At 39.7% G+C, this 22,209-nt stretch overlaps 1 protein-coding gene across 3 annotated transcripts in view; it reads left to right on the forward strand.

The window, feature by feature from the left end:
• The window catches only part of CDK15 (cyclin dependent kinase 15), an 86,626-nt gene that overhangs the window by 28,011 nt on the left and 36,406 nt on the right, over positions 1-22,209 (forward strand). For all 3 annotated transcript variants that reach the window (XM_041737487.1, XM_041737488.1, XM_041737490.1), the window contains exons 9-10: positions 17,360-17,453; positions 22,089-22,152. In XM_041737487.1, the coding sequence (XP_041593421.1) occupies positions 17,360-17,453; positions 22,089-22,152 (158 nt within the window). The remainder of the gene's footprint in view (positions 1-17,359; positions 17,454-22,088; positions 22,153-22,209) is intronic.

The raw sequence follows: 22,209 nt of genomic DNA on the forward strand, positions 1-22,209 counted from the left end.
ACTGTCAGCTCATACTACTCTACGCCGTCACTTCAAAGGCCCTGCAGCAGGCTCTGGTTTTCTCAGCACTTAATGATTACTTCCTAGTTGTGCTTACAGGCTGAGTGAAACTTGTACTCATCACTTTTAAACTTTGTTTTATTATGGAACATTTAAAACATTCAAAAAATATATACCATATAGGGGCGCCTGGGTGGCTCAGTCGGTTAGGTGTCTGACTCTTGATCTCAGCTCAGGGATTGATCTCACAGTCATGAGTTCTAACCCCACACTGGGCTCCACATTGAGTATGGAGCCTACTTAAAAGCAAAACAAAACAAAACGCACACATAAAAAAAAAATGTACCATATATATGTATACATCAGTAATTCTCAACCAAGGCCAATTTTGCTCCCCAGGGAGCAAGGTCTGTCTGTCTCCCTCTGTGCTCCCTCCCTTTCTTTCCTTCTTTCTCTTTCTTTCTTTCTTTCTTTCTTTCTTTCTTTCTTTCTTTCTTTCTTTCTTTCTTTCTTTATACATGTTCTTCTATTCTGAATACTAACCTTTTATCAGGTTTCTTTTTAAGATTTTATTTATTTATCCATGAGAGACACAGAGAGAGAGAGGCAGAGATACAGGCAGAGGGAGAAGCAGGGTCCCCTCAGGGAGTTCCCCTAACATGGAACTCAATCCCAGGACCCTGGGATCATGACCTGAGCCAAAGACAGATGCTCAACCACTGAGCCACCCAGGTGCCCCAACCTTTTATCAGTTATATGTGTTGCAAGAAGCCTCCCCAGTTCATGGCTTATGCTTTCATATCTTTATGTTGTCTTTTTGAACAAAAGTTCTTAATTTTAATATTGTTGATCTTTCAATCTTTTCATTTAGGGTTAGCCCTTTTGTTTCTTGTTTAAAAAATTCTTCCCTCCTTGAGGTCAGAATGATATTTTCCAATACATTCTTTTAAAAGTTGTAAAGTTTGTCCTTTCATTTTAAATCTTTAATATACTGGAAATTGATTTTTGTCTGTGCCAGCCAATTGTCTCACTCAATTTCTTCGGTGATCTGTCATGCCAAATCTCTCATATATCAAATTTCCAGAAATGCAGAGGTCTGTGTCTGGGCTCTCTTCTGTTCTGCTGGGGTCAGTTTCTCTGTCCTTGAACCATTGTCCCACAATATTAATTTCTACAGCTTTATAATAATGTTTGATATCTAGTAGCACAAGTGTCCCCACCTATTTCGTCTCCTTCCTCAGGAGTGCCTTGGCTATTTTTCCCCTTTGATTCTTCATATTCATTTTATTTTTTTAAGATTTTATTTTTGTGTAATCTCTACACCATTGTGGGACTCAAACTCACAACCTTGAGATCAATGGTTGCATGGACTGAGCCTGCCAGGTGCCCCATGATTTTTCATATATTTTTTAGATTCATTGTTTCAAATTTCATGAAATATCCTCATGGGATTTTCATTAGAATTGCACTGGAATTGTAGAACTCTTTGAGTATAACTAACACCTTTGTAATACTGTTTTCCAATTTTTTTTAATTAATTTTTATTGGTGTTCAATTTACCAACATACAGAAAAACACCCAGTGCTCATCCCGTCAAGTGTCCACCACAGTGCCCGTCACCCATTCCCCTCCAACACCCGCCCTCCTCCCCTTCCACCACCCCTAGTTCGTTTCCCCGAGTTAGGAGTCTTTATGTTCTGTCTCCCTTCCTGATATTTCCCAACATTTCTTCTCCCTTCCTTTATATTCCCTTTCACTATTATTCATATTCCCCAAATGAATGAGAACATACACTGTTTGTCCTTCTCCGATTGACTTATTTCACTCAGCATAATACCCTCCAGTTCCATCCACGTTGAAGCAAATGGTGGGTATTTGTCGTTTCTAATGGCTGAGGAATATTCCATTGTATACATAAACCACATCTTCTTTATCCATCATCTTTCGATGGACACCGAGGCTCCTTCCACAGTTTGGCTATTGTGGCCATTGCTGATAGAAACATCGGGGTGCAGGTGTCCCGACGTTTCATTGCATCTGAATCTTTGGGGTAAATCCCCAACAGTGCAATTGCTGGGTCGTAGGGCAGCTCTATTTTTAACTCTTTGAGGAACCTCCACACAGTTTTCCAGAGTGGCTGCACCAGTTCACATTCCCACCAACAGTGTAAGAGGGTTCCCTTTTCTCCGCATGCTCTCCAACATTTGTTGTTTCCTGCCTTGTTAATTTTCCCCATTCTCACTGGTGTGAGGTGGTATCTCATTGTGGTTTTGATTTGTATTTCCCTGATGGCAAGTGATGCAGAGCATTTTCTCATGTGCTTGTTGGCCATGTTTATGTCTTCCTCTGTGAGATTTCTCTTCATGTCTTTTGCCCATTTCATGATTGGATTGTTTGTTTCTTTGGTGTTGAGTTTAATAAGTTCTTTATAGACTTTGGAAACTAGCCCTTTATCTGATATGTCATTTGCAAATATCTTCTCCCATTCTGTAGGTTGTCTTTTAGTTTTGTTGACTGTATCCTTTGCTGTGCAAAAGCTTCTTATCTTGATGAAGTCCCAATAGTTCATTTTTGCTTTTGTTTCTTTTGCCTTTGTGGATGTATCTTGCAAGAAATTACTGTGGCCAAGTTCAAAAAGGGTGTTGCCTGTGTTCTCCTCTAGGATTTTGATGGAATCTTGTCTCACATTTAGATCTCTCATCCATTTTGAGTTTATCTTTGTGTATGGTGAAAGAGAGTGGTCCAGTTTCATTCTTCTGCATGTGGATGTCCAATTTTCCCAGCACCATTTATTGAAGAGACTGTCTTTCTTCCAATGGATAGTCTTTCCTCCTTTATCGAATATTAGATGACCGTACATTTCAGGGTCCACTTCTGGGTTCTCTATTCTGTTCCATTGATCTATGTGTCTGTTTTTGTGCCAGTACCACACTGTCTTGATGACCACAGCTTTGTAGTAAACCTGAAATCTGGCATTGTGATGCCCCCAGCTATGGTTTTCTTTTTTAAAATTCCCCTGGCTATTCGGGGTCTTTTCTGATTCCACACAAATCTTAAAATAATTTGTTCTAACTCTCTGAAGAAAGTCCATGGTATTTTGATAGGGATTGCATTAAACGTATAAATTGCCCTGGGTAACATTGACATTTTTACAATATTAATTCTGCCAATCCATGAGCATGGAATATTTTTCCATCTCTTTGTGTCTTCCTCAATTTCTTTCAGAAGTGTTCTATAGTTTTTAGGGTATAGATCTTTTACCTCTTTGGTTAGGTTTATTCCTAGGTATCTTATGCTTTTGGGTGCAATTGTAAATGGGATTGACTCCTTAATTTCTCTTTCTTCAGTCTCATTGTTAGTGTATAGAAATGCCATTGATTTCTGGGCATTGATTTTGTATCCTGCCACGCTACCAAATTGCTGTATGAGTTCTAGCAATCTGGGGGTGGAGGCTTTTGGGTTTTCTATGTAGAGTATCATGTCATCGGCGAAGAGGGAGAGTTTGACTTCTTCTTTGCCAATTTGAATGCCTTTAATGTCTTTATGTTGTCTGATTGCTGAGGCAAGGACTTCCAGAACTATGTTGAACAGCAGTGGTGAGAGTGGACATCCCTGTCTTGTTCCTGATCTTAGGGGAAAGGCTCCCAGTGCTTCCCCATTGAGAATGATATTTGCTGTGGGCTTTTTGTAGATGGCTTTTAAGATGTCGAGGAAAGTTCCCTCTATCCCAACACTCTGAAGGGTTTTGATCAGGAATGGATGCTGTATTTTGTCAAATGCTTTCTCTGCATCTAATGAGAGTATCATATGGTTCTTGGTTTTTCTCTTGCTGATATGATGAATCACATTGATGGTTTTACGAGTGTTGAACCAGCCTTGTGTCCCAGGGATAAATCCTACTTGGTCATGGTGAATAATTTTCTTAATGTGTTGTTGGATCCTATTGGCTAGTATCTTGTTGAGAATTTTTGCATCCATGTTCATCAGGGATATTGGTCTGTAATTCTCCTTTTTGGTGGGGTCTTTGTCTGGTTTCGGAATTAAGGTGATGCTGGCCTCGTAGAACGAATTTGGAAGTACTCCATCTCTTTCTATCTTTCCAAACAGCTTTAGTAGAATAGGTATGATTTCTTCTTTAAACGTTTGATAGAATTCCCCTGGGAAGCCATCTGGCCCTGGACTCTTGTGTCTTGGGAGGTTTTTGATGACTGCTTCAATTTCCTCCCTGGTTATTGGCCTGTTCAGGTTTTCTATTTCTTCCTGCTCCAGTTTTGGTAGTTTGTGGCTTTCCAGGAATGCGTCCATTTCTTCTAGATTTCCTAATTTATTGGCGTACAGCTGTTCATAATATGTTTTTAAAATCGTTTGTATTTCCTTGGTGTTGGTAGTGATCTCTCCTTTCTCATTCATGATTTTATTAATTTGAGTCTTCTCTCTCTTCTTTTTAATAAGGTTGGCTAATGGTTTATCTATCTTATTAATTCTTTCAAAGAACCAACTCCTGGTTCTGTTGATCTGTTCCACAGTTCTTTTGGTCTCGATATCATTGAGTTCTGCTCGAATTTTAATTAACTGTCTTCTTCTGCTGGGGGTGGGGTCTATTTGTTGCTTTTTCTCTAGTTCCTTTATGTGTAAGGTGAGCTTTTGAATTTGAGATCTTTCCAGTTTTTGAATGGATGCTTGTATTGCGATGTATTTCCCCCTCAGGACTGCTTTTGCTGCATCCCAAAGATTTTGAACGGTTGTATCTTCATTCTCATTAGTTTCCATGAATCTTTTTAATTCTTCCTTAATTTCCTGGTTGACCTTTTCATCTTTTAGCAGGATGGTCCTTAACCTCCACGTGTTTGTGGTCCTTCCATACTTCTTGTTGTGATTAAGTTCTAATTTCAAGGCATTATGGTCTGAGAATATACAGGGGACTATCCCGATCTTTTGGTATCGGTTCAGACCCGATTTGTGACCCAGTATGTGGTCTATTCTGGAGAAAGTTCCATGTGCACTTGAGAAGAATGTGTATTCAGTTGAGTTTGGATGTAAAGTTCTGTAGATATCTGTGAAATCCATCTGGTCCAGTGAATCATTTAAAGCTCTCGTTTCTTTGGATATGTTGTGCTTAGAAGACCTATCCAGGGTAGAAAGAGCTAGATTGAAGTCACCAAGTATAAGTGTATTATTATCAAGGTATTTCTTCAGTTTGGTTATTAATTGGTTTAAATATTTGGCAGCTCCCACATTCGGGGCATATATATTGAGGATTGTTAAGTCCTCTTGTTGGATAGATCCTTTGAGTATGAGATAGTGTCCCTCTTCATCTCTCACTATAGTCTTTGGGGTAAATTTTAATTTATCTGATATAAGGATGGCAACCCCTGCTTTCTTTTGAGGACCATTTGAATGGTAAATGGTTCTCCAACCTCTTATTTTCAGGTTGTAGGTGTCCTTCTGTCTAAAATGAGTCTCTTGTAGACAGCAAATAGATGGGTCCTGCTTTTTTATCCAGTCTGAAACCCTGCGCCTTTTGATGGGGTCATTAAGCCCGTTCACGTTCAGAGTTACTATTGATAGATATGAGTTTAGTGTCATCATATCTATTCAGTCCTTGTTTTTGTGGATTGTTCCACTGAACTTCTTCTTAAAGGGGAATTTTAAGAGTCCCCCTTAAAATTTCTTGCAGAGCTGGTTTGGAGGTTACATATTCTTTCAGTTGCTGCCTGTCTTGGAAGCTCTTTATCTCTCCTTCCATTTTGAATGAAAGCCTTGCTGGATAAAGTATTCTTGGTTGCATGTTCTTTTCATTTAGGACCCTGAATATATCCTGCCAGCCCTTTCTGGCCTGCCAGGTCTCTGTGGAGAGGTCTGCTGTTACCCTAATATTCCTCCCCATAAAAGTCAGGGACTTTTTTTCTCTTGCTGCTTTAAGGATCTTCTCCTTATCTTTGGAATTTGCAAGCTTCACTATTAAATGTCGAGGTGTTGAACGGTTTTTGTTGATTTTAGGGGGGGATCTCTCTATTTCCTGGATCTGAATGCCTGTTTCCCTTCCCAGATTCGGAAAGTTTTCAGCTAGGATTTGTTCAAATACATATTCTGGCCCTCTGTCCCTTTCGGCGCCCTCGGGAACCCCAATTAAACGTAGGTTTTTCTTCCTCAGGCTGTCATTTATTTCCCTTAATCTATCCTCATGGTCTTTTAATTGCTTGTCTCTTTTTTCCTCAGTTTCCCTCTTTGCCATCAACTTGTCTTCTATGTCACTCACTCGTTCTTCCACCTTGTTAACCCTTGTCGTTAGGACTTCTAGCTTGGATTGCATCTCATTTAATTGATTTTTAATTTCTGTCTGATTGGATCTAAATTCTGCAGTCATGAAGTCTCTTGAGTCCTTTATGGTTTTTTCTAGAGCCACCAGTAGCTGTAAAATAGTGCTTCTGAATTGGCTTTCTGACATTGGATTGTAATCCATATTTTGTAACTCTGTGGGAGAAAGGACTGTTTCTGATTCTTTTTTTTGAGGTGAGGTTTTCCTTCTAGTCATTTTGCTCAGTGCAGAGTGGCCAAAAACAAGTTGTATTGGGAAAAGGAGAAAAAGAGAGAGAAGGAAAGAAAAGAGAAAAAGAAAAAAGAAAGAAGAAAAAAAGGGGAAAAAGAGAAGAAAAAGAAAGAAAGGAGATAAAAGAAAAAAAAGAGGGGGTGGGGCGGGGTAAGCAATCAGAAATCAAGAAGAAAGAAAGAAAAAAAAAAAAGCACAAAACAAAACAAACAAACAAACAAAAAACACAAAAAAACCAAAAACAAAAACCACGGGGAGTATCTTCCGATTCTGTATACTTTAAGTCCCTTGACTTCCCCTGGAACTGGTCCGTCTCGCTGGTCTTCTGGGGGAGGGGCCTGCTGTGCTGATTCTCAGGTGTTAGCACTTGGGGGAGCTGCTCTGCCCCTGCCTGGTGCAGGGCTCAGTGGGGGGTGTTCACCCCGTGAGGAAGCCACAGTGGCGGGGGCAGCTCTGGGACCCTGGAGTCAGCTCCCGCAGTAGCTCCGGGGCTCTCCGCCTGCAGGGCCTGGGGGCTCCCAGGCGGGGCCGCTGATCTGCTCAGTTCCAGGCAGGAGCGTCCTCGCTGTCCTGGGCCCTCCCGGCCTCTGCCTGTCCCGGGGGGAGGCCGGATCCTGGGCTGTGTCCCGGCGCCCTGTGCTCCGGGGCCTGCGCTGTTGGATTCGCGCTCCCGGCGGTGCAGCCCCCTCCGCGGAGCCGCCGCCCGAGCCCCTCCGAGCTGTTCCCGGAGCCGCGCAGCCCCCTCCGCGGAGCCGCCGCCCGAGCCCCTCCGAGCTGCTCCGGGTCCCGCCGAGCGCTGCAGCCCTTAGGGAGCTCGGCGCATCTCCCGGGGCGCAGTTCCTCTGTTACTGTCCCCGGGAGCCCGAGGGCGTCCCCGCCTTTCTGGGGATCCTGCTCCAATTCCCGGGGAGCCCCTTTCCGCGGGGAAGGTCGGTGCAGCTCCTGCTCCTCCGGGACGGGGCTCTCCTGTCCTGGGGACACTCGCCCCGGCCTCAGCCCGGCTCCTCGCGGGGCCCCTCCCCCTCGGAGGCCTTTTGTTTCTTTATTCCTTTTTCCCCGTCTTCCTACCTTGATAGAAGCGCGAACTCTTCTCACTGGAGCGTTCCCAGCTGGTCTCTCTTTAAACCTCAGGCCGAATTCGTAGATTTTCAGGATGATTGGATGGTTTTCTAGGTAATTTGTTGAGGACGGGTGACCTGGAGACCCTGCTCTCCCGCCGTCTTGCCCCTCTGTTTTCCAATTTTTAAATGTGGTATATCTCTTCATCTATTTGGTTTGTCTTTAATGCCTTTTTGTAGTTTATAATTTTCTAAGCTCTTACATATCTAGAACAAAGGTCCTTGTAAGCCTATTTCTATTGTTTATTGTTTCTTTTGGTTCTTGCATATGGTATCTCTTTTTCCATGTATGTTCGGTTATTTTTGATAGTGATACGCTAATTTACCTTGAAATTTCATTTGTGTGTGTGTATGTGTGTGTTTTTACGATTTATTTATTTATTTATGATAGACATAGAGAGAGAGACAGAGACAGAGACACAAGAGGAGGGAGAAGCAGGCTCCATGACGGGAGCCTGACATGGGACTCGATCCCGGGACTCCAGGATCACGCCCTGGGCCAAAGGCAGGCGCTAAACTGCTGAGCCACCCAGGGATCCCTGAAATTTCATTTGTGAGATTTTTTTTGAAGCCTTGAATGAGGTGGGCTCCCTCAGGGAAGATTTGCATTTGGTTCTGCTAGGTGCATTATTTCTGAAGAAATTAAGTTTTTTGTATCTTATATAAGTGTTGGTCTGCCACTTTAGATCTTGATTTCCTGGTACCATTCCCCACTAAAAAGAACTCAGACATTTTGGAGAAATGGCCAAGTTTAAGGATAGGGCAGGTAAAGTATAGGATGAGCCAGGAACATCTAAGCCAGAACATTTTTTTTTTATAAAGTGGTCACAAAATGACAGGAATAGACCAAAAGGGAAGCAACTTGAAGAAATGCCAACTGGTCAAAGATGTACAACTTGAGTACAATTTGATTTACAATCAAAGCAAATAATGTATATAATGGATTATAACCCACTGCATAAAATAAGCATGTCTAAGTCAATACTAAGGTTAGCCAGCTAGCTGGATAAGCAAGGAAGCACGTCCTTGCAGTAGCATGCCAGCTAATAACTAGAGAAGAAATGTGGACTTAGAAAACCACTATTATGCAATATAGTTGTGACTGGTTCAAGCAAGAATCGACAGTGCCCAATTAGAGCACAAACTTGATGAGGAATAAAAAATTTACATAGTCTCCAAGTACCTCACCACAAATTACTTATCAATTACAAAGGAAAAAAAATAGTAACTTTTCAGTAGAGAAACTTGGCAGACACCACCTTCACCAAATGATTAGAGTTCATATTATCAATAATGTCACTGACTGACACGGGGTGTCTCCTAATATAAGACACTGAGAAGGGTACAGCATCACCTATGTGATTTCCCTATAAAAAAATCAAACATCAGATAAAGTAACTCTGTTTGAGGGACTTTCTGCCACATAACTAGCCTGTCCTCTTTTAAAAGTTTATAGGGAGAGGAAAATGTCCCTCTATCCTCTTAGAGTCTGTGGATGAGCCTATAAACTGACAACACATTATTGGGAGAAAAGCATATAAATTTTATTTGATGTTAAAAGTTTTATATGACATAGGGGAAGGGGCTTTATAGAAGGAAAAGAAAACACCCAAAGAAGCAGTTAGTCTTGGAGGCTTTTATACCATTCTGACAAAGGATGGTAAATTTGTAGGTAAGTGATAACACAAAAGAAAGGGGTTTCTGGACTCTTTTAGGGGCAGTAAATTGTGGGACAGACAGCCTCACAAGGAGAATTCATGTCCTACTTTCAGGCAGATAGAGAGAAGAAGAAAGCTCATTATATGTTTGCTTTTTTCTCAATTGCCTTCAGCTCAAAATAATTTTTATCCCAGAGATGGCATATTGTGGGGTGGCATAGTTTGATCCCCTACTGGGTTAAGGTTTTGAAAGGCAAAGATAGACTGAGGAATTGTTCCAGAGTAAAGAAACTAAAGAGACATGCAAATAAATGCAACGCATAGTCCTAGATTGGATCCTGGGGCAAATGGAACTAAGTTGGACAAAAGGTGAAATTTAAATATGGACTATGGATTAGATAGTAGTGTTGGATCAATGTTAAATTTCTTGATTTTGATTATTGCACTATTATGTAAAATAATGTTTTTGCTCTTAGAAAATAATGAAGTACTTAGGGGTGAAGAATTACGATCTGCAACTTACTCTCTACTGCCTCAGAAAAAAACAGAAAAAAATAAAAGTGGCAAAACGTTGGCAATTGTGAATCTGTTTGAAGAGAGTTCTTTCTACTATTCTTGCAACTCTTCTTTAAGTTTGAAATCTTCAAAATTAAGTCATCACCAAAATTGAGAAAAAGCTGGTGTTTCACCAAAGATAGCATAAGAAGCACTGCCCTAGTATGTGATCAGAGTTTGCAAATATTTCACATGTGTTTGAGAAGAATGCAGATTCCTGAATTGTTGGGTACAGGTTTTACATACGTTCAAAAATTCAAGGTTAATTGTGTCGTCCAAATCTTCATATTATTTTTGTCTGTTTATCAATCAAAGGTGTGTTGAAATTGTTCACGACATTGTTGATTTGTCATAATTCCATTCATTTTTGCTTTATGTACTTTACAGCTATTTTCATTAAGTGCAAATAAATTTAAAACTGTTCATTATTACTTTGTGCACATTAGATCTTACTTTTGGAATAATTTTCCTTTCTTTTAGGGTAAATCTCTTAGAATATTCTTTAGTATCAATGGCAAATTCTGTTTTTGTGTCTTAAGATAAACTCTCATTGTTGAAAGGTAGGCTTGCTGGGGATGTAATTCCAGATTGATGCTTATTGTTTCTTAGAACTTTGAAGATATCACCCCCCTGATTGTCTTCCATTGATGCTATTGTGAAGTTTGCATTTAGTCTAATGGTTGAAAAGTTAGCTTTTAGCCTTGTCTTACAAGCGCAGGTGATCTCTCATTTTATCTAGATGTTTTAAAGAATTTTTTTGCCTTTAATATTGTAGAGTTTTCACTTTAAGATGTCTGGTGCAGGTTTCTTTTCACTCACCTTGCTGAGTATACATTGTGCTTCTCCCTGTTATGAATTGTTTCTTTAGTTGGTCATTTCATCTTTGAATGTGGCCTCTATTCCCATCTCTCTTTCTGGAGCTCTAAGGAAAGACTATCAGACCATGTCTTTCTGTTATCCACAGCTCTTACCTCTTTTTCATATTTCCTGTCTCCTTAACGTTCTGTGCTGCATTCTGGAGAATTTCTTCGGCTCACCTACCAGTTCTTTATGTCTATCCTAAGCTATGTATCCCTTACATATACAAAATACACAAAAATGTATGTTATTTCATTGATAAATGTTTCATGAATTTAATCAGAAATGATAACAGAGAGTAGAAATTCAATTGTGAGTTAAAATCATTGTCATTACTCTTATCTGTTCTTATTTGTTCTTTTTATTATTATTGTTTTGTAAAACTCAAAAAGTAATGGAAAAATAGAGCAATAGGCATCTTTCATTGAGTTTACTATTATTCATTCTCTCTCTACATAATTATTAGCTCTTGAGTGTTTACATTGCAATTGCTCTCCCCCATTTTTTTTTTCTTTTCAGGGTGGTAAAAGAGGAAAGAAGTAGGGAGATTTCCAAAGGAAAAGGGAAAAATCTGATTGTGCTAGGCCACAAAACCCCATAGGGTACAAACTGGGCGCATTTTTTAAATCTATTTATTTATTTATCTATTTATTGGAGTAGAGAGGCAGTGGGAGAAGGAGAGAGAGAATCTTAAGCAGATTCCACACCCAGCATGGAACCTAAAGCTGGGCTCAATCTCACGACCCTGAAATCATGACCTGAGCTAAAATCAAGAGTCAGTTGCTTAACCAACTGAACCACAAAGGTGCCTGAAACGGAGTGCATTTTAGGAGGCAGATGACCACGGGTGAGCATTAAAGCCTTTGTCTTAAAGAAACTAATGATACCATAGAGTGCCAGAGCCTCTCATTCACAGTGAGCCCTGGTGGCTTCAGTGTCAGTGGGGGCCCAGAGTAAACAGATTATGGAAAATACGTAAGTAGGATGTATTGGTTATTCCCAGCACTTAAAATCAACGCTCTTGGGATGCCTGGGTGGCTCAGCGGTTGAGCATCTGTCTTGGGATCAGGTCGTGATCCCAGGGTGCGGGAATTGAGTCCCACATAAGGCTCCCCAGTGGGGATCCTGCTTCTCCCTCTGCCTATGTCTCTGCCTCTCTCTCTCTCTCTGTGTGTGTCTCTCATGAATAAATAAATAAAATCTTAAAAAAAAAACCAACACTCTTTCATCTCCCATCATCATTTTTTCCTTCCTTTTGCCACCTTTTAGACCTTAAAGGATTCTTTTTTTTTTTTTTTTTTTTTTTTTTAGAGTTTCTGCTTGGAATGATGAAAGAGTTCTGGAGATGGATAACCAATGGTGATGATTTTCTTTTCTTTTCTTTTCTTTTTAAGATTTTATTTATTTATTCATAGACAGAGAGAGAGGCAGAGACACAGGGAGAGGGAGAAGCAGGCTCCATGCAGGGAGCCCGATGTGGGACTCGATCCTGGATCTCCAGGATCACACCCCAGGCTGCAGGCGGCGCCAAACTGCTGCGCCACCGGGGCTGTCCACCTTAAAGGATTCTATTAGAAACTTCAGTGAGAATGTTTTAGGATAATTATACCATTTTGTTTTTGTTTTTACTTTTTTTGTATTATGCCAAAATACATAAAATTTACCATTTTAACCACTTTATTAAGATGTATTCATTTGTTTTAGAGAAAGAATATGAGTGAGGGGAGTGGGAGAGGGAGACAACCCTCAAGCCGACTCCCCACTGACCATAGAGTTCAATGCTGACCCTGAAATAATGACCTGAGCCAAAATTAAGAGTCAGAAGTTCAATAGACTGAGCCACCCAGGCACCTCCATTTTAAATGCTACATTTTAAAAAATAGCACTTAGTATATTCACATTATAGTGTAGCCATCACCATTATCCATCTCCAGAACTTCTCATCATCTCAAGCTAAAACTCTATACCCAGTAAACAAAGACTCCCTATTATTCCTTTCCCCCCAGCCCCTGCGAACCACTAGTCTACTTTCTGTCTATGTGAATCTAACTCTACTAAGTACTTCATATAAGTGCAATCATACAATATTTTCTTCCTGTGTCTGGTTTATTTCACTTAGCATAATGCTTTCAAGGTTCATCTATGTCAGGGCACACTGGATTTTAAAGAAGGATTTATTTTGGCACACAAAGTATACTATTCAAAACTGACTTGAGGCAGCTGCTGGTTTTAAGACTATGAAAAGTTGTTCCTGCCTGAGAGATTGCAGATTTCCTGCTGCAAACTTCCAAATATAAAGAGTGGCTCAAGGAAAAGCAAATGGAAATGTCATGTCACTGTCATACATTGTGTTGTTCTGAATTAATTTCAACAGTGAAAAATGAAATACTGATTCATTTCTCCCAACAACACTTTTGTGTGCTCCTTACACCTCTGAAAAACCTAAAACTCCTGAGATGGTTGATTTCCCCAGAGATTGCCTAAGGAATTTGAAGAATCTTTTCCTCTCTTATGGAAGAATTTGTTCATGCTCAGAATAAAGAAAAGGTTAGGAAGAAAGCCAGAAAAAGCAGAAAACATATAAACTGTTTCTTTTAACCTGACTGAAGAAACCCAGTTGGAGCAATAAAATGACCCAGTGCATCTCTCCTTTCTGGAAGGGTTCCACTGGTTTATGCCATCAGGTCTTTTTAACCCTGTGTAGGAAGTTCTCCTTCATCTACATGGGGTGCCCCAAGGGTATCTCCACAAAGCAGAAATCTTCTGAGAAGCCTAAAGATAGGAAGGGTAAGAAGAAGAGGTAAGAAGAGCCACAAGATGAAGATTTAAGAACAAAGCAAATGAGTGAGAAGAAATAGGAGCTGGTTTCCCATCTATACCTAAATGTTCAGAATATTTCAAACATTTGCTTAAGGTTAGGCTGGTGGTGGACAAAATAGACAATAGCCACTTAACTTGTTTACAAAGCAAATTAAAAAATATAATAGCTCTGAAGAACAAGTGAAAAAAAATAGGAAGATGTGTTGTGTAGTTTTTAAAGAACAATGCTTACACCTGGAAAGTATCTTTGGTTTTTCAAACTTAAGATACACAGATTTATTTTCTTACTAATGCATTGATATTTATAGTACTTATGGATATTTCAGGTATTGAAATATAATTGATTTAGGAATTTTGTTTGTCTTGCAAGTGTCCTAAGTGAGCACATGGGCACCCAGGGGTGTGTGTGCACACAGATGCACACATAGTCTTTCTATGTGTGTGTGTGTGTGTGTGTGTGTGTGTGTATTTTATATATAAGTATCCTTAGACTTTATCTGTTAGGTGAGAAAGGTTTTAATCTACCCTGAGGTGAAACTTAAAAAGAAAGACTGAAGGGGCACCGGGGTGGCTCAGCTGGTTAAGCATCTGCCTTTGGCTCATGTCATGGTCCCAGGATCACATTGGGCTCCCTGGTCAGCAGGGAGCTTGCTTCTCCCTCTCCCACTCCCTCTGCTTATGCTAACTCTGTCAGATGAATAAATGAAATCTTTTAAAATAAAAATAAAATAAATAAAAAGACTCAAGAGAATGCCTGTAAGGCACCAACCATACAAATGCAGATGGAGAATTTCAGCCAATATTAGCATATTATTCTGTAACACAAACTCCAGTGTACTACTTGCATAATGGCCTTAATGTCCAGCTTTCTCCAGTAGTTTACATAGTTTTGTAAACTACTAGTAGAGTAGAAGACAAAGGACTAAGAAGTTGCTAAAGAAAGGACTTCCTTCTAACTTCCCTACAGCCACTAGTACGAAAAAACAAGCTTTTTTCAAGCAATGAAAACCTTTTGAGGGGAGGAAAAAAGTGGGCTACAGGTTTAAACCTGGCAATGCCCTTGGTTTTAAACCCTGTTTAAAATACTATCTGGCCTTTTAGTGGCCTGTGAGTCCCTGGCGTTTCTGGAAAGTGTTAGGGTACTGGATGGAGGGTTGGCTCAAAAGCCAGTACATTTCCATCTTTATTTCATATGAGTTCATATACAATTACATATATGTTTTGTATACACACACACATTTTTTCATCTCAAAATAAAATGGTTTAAGACCTTTCTAGCATGTGTAGAGAAAGCATCAGGGACCATGGATGGAGACCATTTCATAGTATTCACCAACTCAGTTTCCTAGTTGACTTATCTCATAATTGACCATTGCTAGCAATCAGGATGCTTTTTTACCATTTTACAGTTTTCTATTACTTTTAATCTCCTGCATGTATTGTTTAGCTCATACCTTTTATAGCTGTTGCTTTAAAGATAAGAAACCAAAAAAAATGGATTTTATTTTTTTAAGATTTTATTTATTTATTCATGAGAGACACAGAGAGAGAGAGAGAGGCAGGGACACGGGCAGAGGGAGAAGCAGGCTCCATGCAGGGAGCCCGACGTGGGACTCGATCCCAGGTCTCCAGGATCATGTCCTGGGCCAAAGGCGATGCTAAACCACTGAGCCACCTGGGCTGCCCCCTAAAAAATGGATTTTAAAATGCAAGTTAATGAGGAGCATTAAATGGCAATTCTCAAAAATTCACCTCAAGATGCTATTTACCAGATTCTTAAGTTATATTTGTCTGATCAAAATTCTTGTATCACATATCAAGGTTGTATCACATATCAAGGTGTCTCTTATACATGAAAAATCATTAAAAAGTAAATATGGTGGCCATTGTATCCAAATTGGCTTTTTCAAAATTGCCAATAATGTGATATATTTTATTTATATATGTGCAAAGTTCTAAAAATAAGCCAGTTGCTTATTTTAAATGTAAGCCAAATATTAGGTCATGAAAACAGTTTTTAACTTTTGACATGATAAGATACAATGACATTTCAATTGCCCATTTTTTCTTTTATTTATTTATTTATTTATTATTTATTTGTTTGTTTATTTATTTATTAGAGAGAGCATGAACAGAGGGGAGGGGCAAAGGGAGAGGGAGAAGCAGACTCCTCCGTAAGTGAGGAGCATGGAGCCCAACTCAGGGCTTGACCCCGAGACCCTCAGATCATGACCTGAGCTGAAGGCAGATGCTTAACTGACTTAATTTTCTTTTTAATATAAATTCTATCCTCAAACCAGACACAAGATAAAAATTATTCTTAAACTTGTTTACCAAGAAATCTGCTTTCTCCTACACAAGCAATTTAAAAGGAATTAAAAAGCATGTGTCTGTAATCAGATGGAAAAAAATGAAAAGTTATAGTATGTAATAAATATATAATATCAAAGACCATATTTAAAATGATCTTGATAATAAGTTTGTTTGGCTTAACTATGCTTCTTTACCATGCCACACAAGAAAATGTCAAGACGGATAAGGGAGTTTGCAAAATTATGTGTTACAGTGAAAAGAATTTGGAGTCAAAGGATAGGACCATGAGGATAATCACTGTGATCAATCACCTGAAACATTTTTATCTCTCAAAAGACCTATATGAAAAAAATACTTATATGAATAAAAACATATTATTAGGAAAATAAATCTTACCCCTTGCTGTCCCTAGGAATTACCCTCCAGTTTGACTACCTAGGAAATAAATTTTATATTTCACCCTATTTCATCTATTGGGAGATATATAGTCTCTGCTAAGTCAGGATGTACCTTATAGTTGGTAGCGTCTTACCAAAGCCATCAGGCAGGCTGCAGTTGTGACCGCAGCTACCACTGCACATATGTGAACATCAAATGCCAGCATCAAGAGTTGCAGAATGGGCATCCGTGACTTGGAAGAAAGTCTTGCAGACAGGAGAAGGTTTTTTTTTTTTTCCTTCTTTTTCAACTAGGAACCAAATGGTTGTGGAGAGGCAGTGAATCAGACATGTTTAGTAGCGTTCTTTAAGCAGGAGTCAAAAGTAGGTTAACTCTATATAATTTCAAGGTCAGCTTAGAAGCCCAGCACCGATGACTCTTAGTTTTCTTATGGATTATTTTAAGAAATGCTGCATCATCAAACTCCTGATATAGAGGATGATCCCATGGATAAAAACAGACATCAAAGAGTCTGAGTCAAATGCTGAATGTAAAAAAGTTTTAGGAGTACCCAAACCAATTTATTTCACTTTAGCATGCCATTTTTTGCATACACTAGTATGACATATAATAAAATAATCTAATTAAATGTATAACAGCCCTCTCAATAGCTGCTAAAGAAACATTCTGATTGTGTCACGGTTTAACTTGTAGGAGTTTTTTCTCCTAATAGTTACTTATACTAATGGTGCCTCTAAAAATGATAGCATCTTAGATTCCGTGAAAGAAAGTATTCAAAAAAAAAAAAAAAAAGATAGTATTCAGTTTGGAGATTCAGTACTTTTGCCTCCTCCCATAAAATGGATAACGAACTTGAGTGAGCTGAACCGTTTGCTATCTTTACTGCGTTCCTAAATGTGATTGCATATCATTTTAACTAAAGCTGCAGGTTGTTCTTACTTTTCTTTTTCTTTTTTCTTTTCCAAGACTTTTAATAGCACCATATTTAACTCCCCAAAATATTTACTGGGAGGAGAAATACTAGTAGTTCACTTTCGCATGTATGGTTCCCTTGAAAGTGTCAGGCTGACTCTTGTTTCCTTTGCTAGGGGTGCAGGCTGCATCTTTATTGAAATGTTCCAGGGTCAACCTTTGTTTCCTGGGGTTTCCAACATCCTTGAACAGCTGGAGAAGATCTGGGAGGTAAGAATTCCTCTTAGGAAGAAGAAATACCTGCATTTCAAACTTTGAACCAAATTTGTTTTAGAGACCCTAAAGTCCATCTGGGTTGAGATTTTATGCCACATATTAAGGCTGTGGAAACTGATATTTGCCACAAGTATAAAAGCACCTTGGGAATGAAGGTGCGGTCAGGAAATCCCCTGTGGTCCTGCAGCAGCCCCTGAACCCACCTGCCCCCAGTTAGGATTTTCTCAGCCTCCCAGGGCAATTTCCACTGTTGCTACTTAAGCACATCCCCTGCCTTGCCACCCTCAGCTGTAATTCTTTTTTTTTTTTTTAAGATTTTATTTATTTATTCATGAGAGACACAGAGAGAGAGAGAGAGAGGCAGAGACACAGGCAGAGGGGGAAGCAGGCTCCATGCAGGGAGCCTGATGTGGGACTCGATCCCAGGTCTCCAGGATCACACCCTGGGCCAAAGGCAGGCGCTAAACCACTGAGCCACCCAGGGATCCCCCTGTAATTCTATCATATATTTGGCCCTGGGTCCTTGTCCACTGAAGACACTAAATTTCCACAGAACTCTGATGAAACAAAGGCTTACCGTGTCAGTGTGAGAGAAGTACATCATGTATCCCGCTCTTCCTAAACCACATTCCTAAGGTGTGAAGGTGCTTTTGTATGTGCTTCCATTTCTTGACATTTATCCCTACCTCATTTGCACCACGATGTGCTTCATTCTTTCGTCTCTTGTAGCTTATATGCTATGTACCATAGTCATCTGTATATTCTTCTTTTCTTGGTGATTTTTTTCCATTGTGGTAAAATATACATAAAATTTACAGTCTAACCATTTTTTTAAAAGATTTTATTTATTCATAAGAGACAGAGAGAGAGAGGCATGGCATAAACAGAAGGAGAAGGAGGCCCCCTTCAGGGAGCCCGATGTGGGACTCAATCACAGGACCCCGGGATCATGACCGGATCCAAAGGCAGATGCTCAACCACTGAGCCACCCAGGTGTCCCACTGTCTAACCATTTTTAAGCATATGATACATTAAGTGCACTCACCTTGTTGTGCAACCATCACCACCATCCAGTTCCAAAACCTTTTCATCACCTGAAACAGAAGTTCTGTGCCCATTAAGCATTAACTCACCATCCTCCTTCCTCTCAGCACCTAGTAAGCTCTCAATTGTCTCCATGAATTTGCCTATCCTGCATATCTCCTGTCAGTGGAATCTCATAGTATTTGTCCTCTGTGTCTGGCTTGTTTCACTTATATTTTAAAGGTTCATTCATGTTGTAGTGTGTGTCAAAGTGCTTTAAGCTATACTGTTGTTGTCCTGGGTCCTCTCTTTCAAGTTTTCTTCCTTCAAGCAGGCTTCTGGAGCATTCTTGCTAAAAGCGTCTGATAAAGGGTTTCTTGAGAGATAGAGCCAGAGTGAGGGTTTTATGTGTAGGGGAGGAAATTTGTCTTCTCTGGAACTGCTTTACAATTTTGAGGCAGAGACAGAATTTTGTTATCTCAACTACAGTTCCAACTCTGAGGACAAAGTGAGAACAGTCACCACATTCTGCGGTATGTTATCTTTTACACTACTACAGTTCAAGGAGGGTAGAAACTTTAACATTACAGACAGATCCTGAATTAGTGTTTCATTAAGCGTCTACACAGATGAAAATAGGAAAGCTATTTTGGGTTCCATGATATTTGACGTAGGAATTGCCTCTTTGAAAGCAACCGGTCCATTCTACTCTCCCAGCCTTTAACCACAACTGTTCTTTACATTTATCCTGAGATCTCACTCTTAGGAATGAAGACATGATGAGAAATCCTGAATCTTACCATCTTTCTAAAATGCCTGTGTGTGCATGTGTGTATGAGCGTGTGTGTGTTTTCACCTGAATAATTGTCACTTCTTTCTGATCAATTTTTTAGAAATCTAATTCTTGTAATACGTGTTTTTAGCAAAGAATCCCAAATGCAGTTCTAAAATCAGAATAAAATAAACTGTGCAGACTTTAAATCCATTAATCAAAATGCCTTCAGTTTCCATTCCAACAAAGGGAGAAAACAGCCCTGTGCAGCCCACTATGATTTCAAACATAGCATTCACTAGCTGCCTTTTAAGAGCCTTCAGGGAGGGAGTAAGTCAACAATTTTTGGTTTTCAGTTTCCCAGACAGTCAAGTGGACATTTAGTAATTTTCTCAAGTGAAAACAAATTCAATAACTTTCAAATAGAAACTGAGCATCAAATTTCCACATAAAGGATATTGACTTTTTATTTAAAATTTTAAAATCTCAGGCTTAAAGTTTTTAGTATAATACTTAAAAATGTTTGGTTGGTATCCATTTTGTTGGCTTTAATTAAACATAATACAAAGTAACCAATAATTCTAGTAACTATCACCTTAGAGAAAATATAGATGTAGTTGCTAGTTATTTCCTTTGGTGCTTTTTCTTCATTGTCTCTGCTCTCTTTTCATTGTGCTCTGCCAGTCACCAGAAGACATATGGGTGCATGTGAATCACTTGTTTACATGCACATCTGTGCAAATACAGAAGATGGCAGGTTAAAAAAGAAGAATCAGCTTCCCATCCTCTGGGCCTCTCCCACAAAAGAAGAATTAGTCCAGTTGGTTTTTCAAAATGGATTCCAGGATTCTTCGTGTTCTCTCAGGCTCAGGGTGGTTGATAGAAAAAGCCTATAATCCTCTCAGTAGCTTTTCAGTTTGTTTAGGGAATGGATCAAAGAAAGATTTTCCTGGGTGGCATGATTTTTTTTATTGTATGAGAGAAAATAGCACTTCAGTATCTTTTGTTTAAGGAGATCTTAGCAGGCACTGCAAAATGTACCTCTCAGCCAGAGTCCTAGTCAGCAAGCTGGTAGACATTAAGATCCTAGATTCTTCATTGATTATTAATCATTGTTAGGCAATTGACTTCCTGCCATAACAATTGGGCTGGCAACTATATCCAGCATTTTGCAAATGGATTTATTAGATTTTTTCTATGAGAGATGCTTCTAAAAAGGCCTATGTTGAGATATGCTTCTAAGAAGAGTTACATTGAATAGTGGTGTAGTGAAAGCTACTGGCATTTCCCTAATATTTCACAGGAACAATGTTATTCTAGCTCCCAGATATAACTGACATTGGGCTTTTATGGTTATAGCAAAAGAATGGTAAAATGATGCCTACAAAAGAACTCACAGTAAAAGCACTATCCCAGATATGAAGTGTTTTGACTTTGTACTCCAAAAGACTTTTATTTTCATATTAATTACAAACTGGAGCTTCAATTTGGTAATCCAGTGCATAAGTGAGCTCTTTTTCAAGTGATGCTGTTACTTTTACAATCCACCAAAGCCAAATACCATATTCCAGACTGACAGGCCACCAAGAAAACAAGAGGAGATGAATTCTGTAGGAAGGACTAGAGTTAGGTTTGGGATCATTTTTAGCCAACATTCCACTGTCTAAAGGTCAGTAATCTGAATCCTTTTTAATTTGAGCACATTGGGGAACAGCTGAATGATCATGCTGAGGCATAATTCAGGCGATGTTCTTGTCTGTGTGTGTGTTTCATCCAATGTAAGGCAAAGGGAAGGTCACTCTTGTCTCTTTATATCCCCGACTCCCAGAATAGAAGCCTGCTATATGGTGACCGCACCATAAATATTTAGTGATAAGCATATGACTTTAAGCAAGGCTGTATGATCTACCTTAGAATAATAATTGAGGGGCAGCACAGTGGCTCAGGGCAGCCCAGGTGGCTCAGCGGTTTAGCGCCGCCTTCAGCCTGGGCCATAATCCTGGAGACCTGGGATTGAGTCCCACGTCGGGCTCCCTGCATGGAGCCTGCTTCTCCCTCTGCCTATGTCTCTGTCTCTGTCTCTCTCTCTCTCATAAATAAATAAAATCTTAAAAAATAATAATAATAATTGAGTTAGTGAAGACAGTCTCAGGACCTATATTTGGATGCTCCTGAGAAACACAACCAGCAGGATGTATAGAGATACACAAAAGGAGATATATTATGGGAATTGGCTCATGTGATAATGGAGGGTGAGATATGCTGTCCACAAGATGGAAAACCAGGAAAGCTGGCGGTATAATTCCCCAAAGGCCTGAAACCTAAGGGGATGCTGGTATAAGTCCCAGAGTCTGAAGGCCAGAGAACCAGAAGCTCCAATGTGTGAGGGCAGGAGAAGATGGATGTCCCAGCTCAAGAAGAGAGAGACAGAATTTGCCCTTCTTCCACCTTTTTGTCCGATACAGTCCTTCAATCAACTGGGTGATGCCCACCCACACTGGAAAGGGCATATCTCTTTACACAGTCTACTGATTCAAATACTAATCTCTTCCAGAAGTATCCTCAAAGACACAAACCAAAATAATATTTTACTAGCTATCTGTGCATCGCTATGCCCAGTCAAGTTGGCACATAAAATTAATCATCACAGGATTTTAAGAATACATAACAGTTTGGCCCATGAAACTACAAATATGGGTAACACTAAAGTTTCTTTCCTGCATGCGTCAGCTGGCAAAACGTGATGTATAAAATGAATTATTCCCTATTCCTCCCTGATCTGTTCTTCATGTCTCCTGCCTCATCTTTCTTTGTCTTTCTTTGGCTTCACATAGGTGTTGGGAGTCCCTACAGAGGATACCTGGCCTGGAGTTTCCAAGCTACCTAACTACAATCCAGGTAATATTGATTTGAGCTTCTGAATGCTCTGAAAATTAGCAACATGGAGGCATTTGC

The sequence above is a fragment of the Vulpes lagopus genome, chromosome 22 (genome assembly GCF_018345385.1).
Source record: "Vulpes lagopus strain Blue_001 chromosome 22, ASM1834538v1, whole genome shotgun sequence".
NCBI lineage: Eukaryota > Metazoa > Chordata > Mammalia > Carnivora > Canidae > Vulpes > Vulpes lagopus.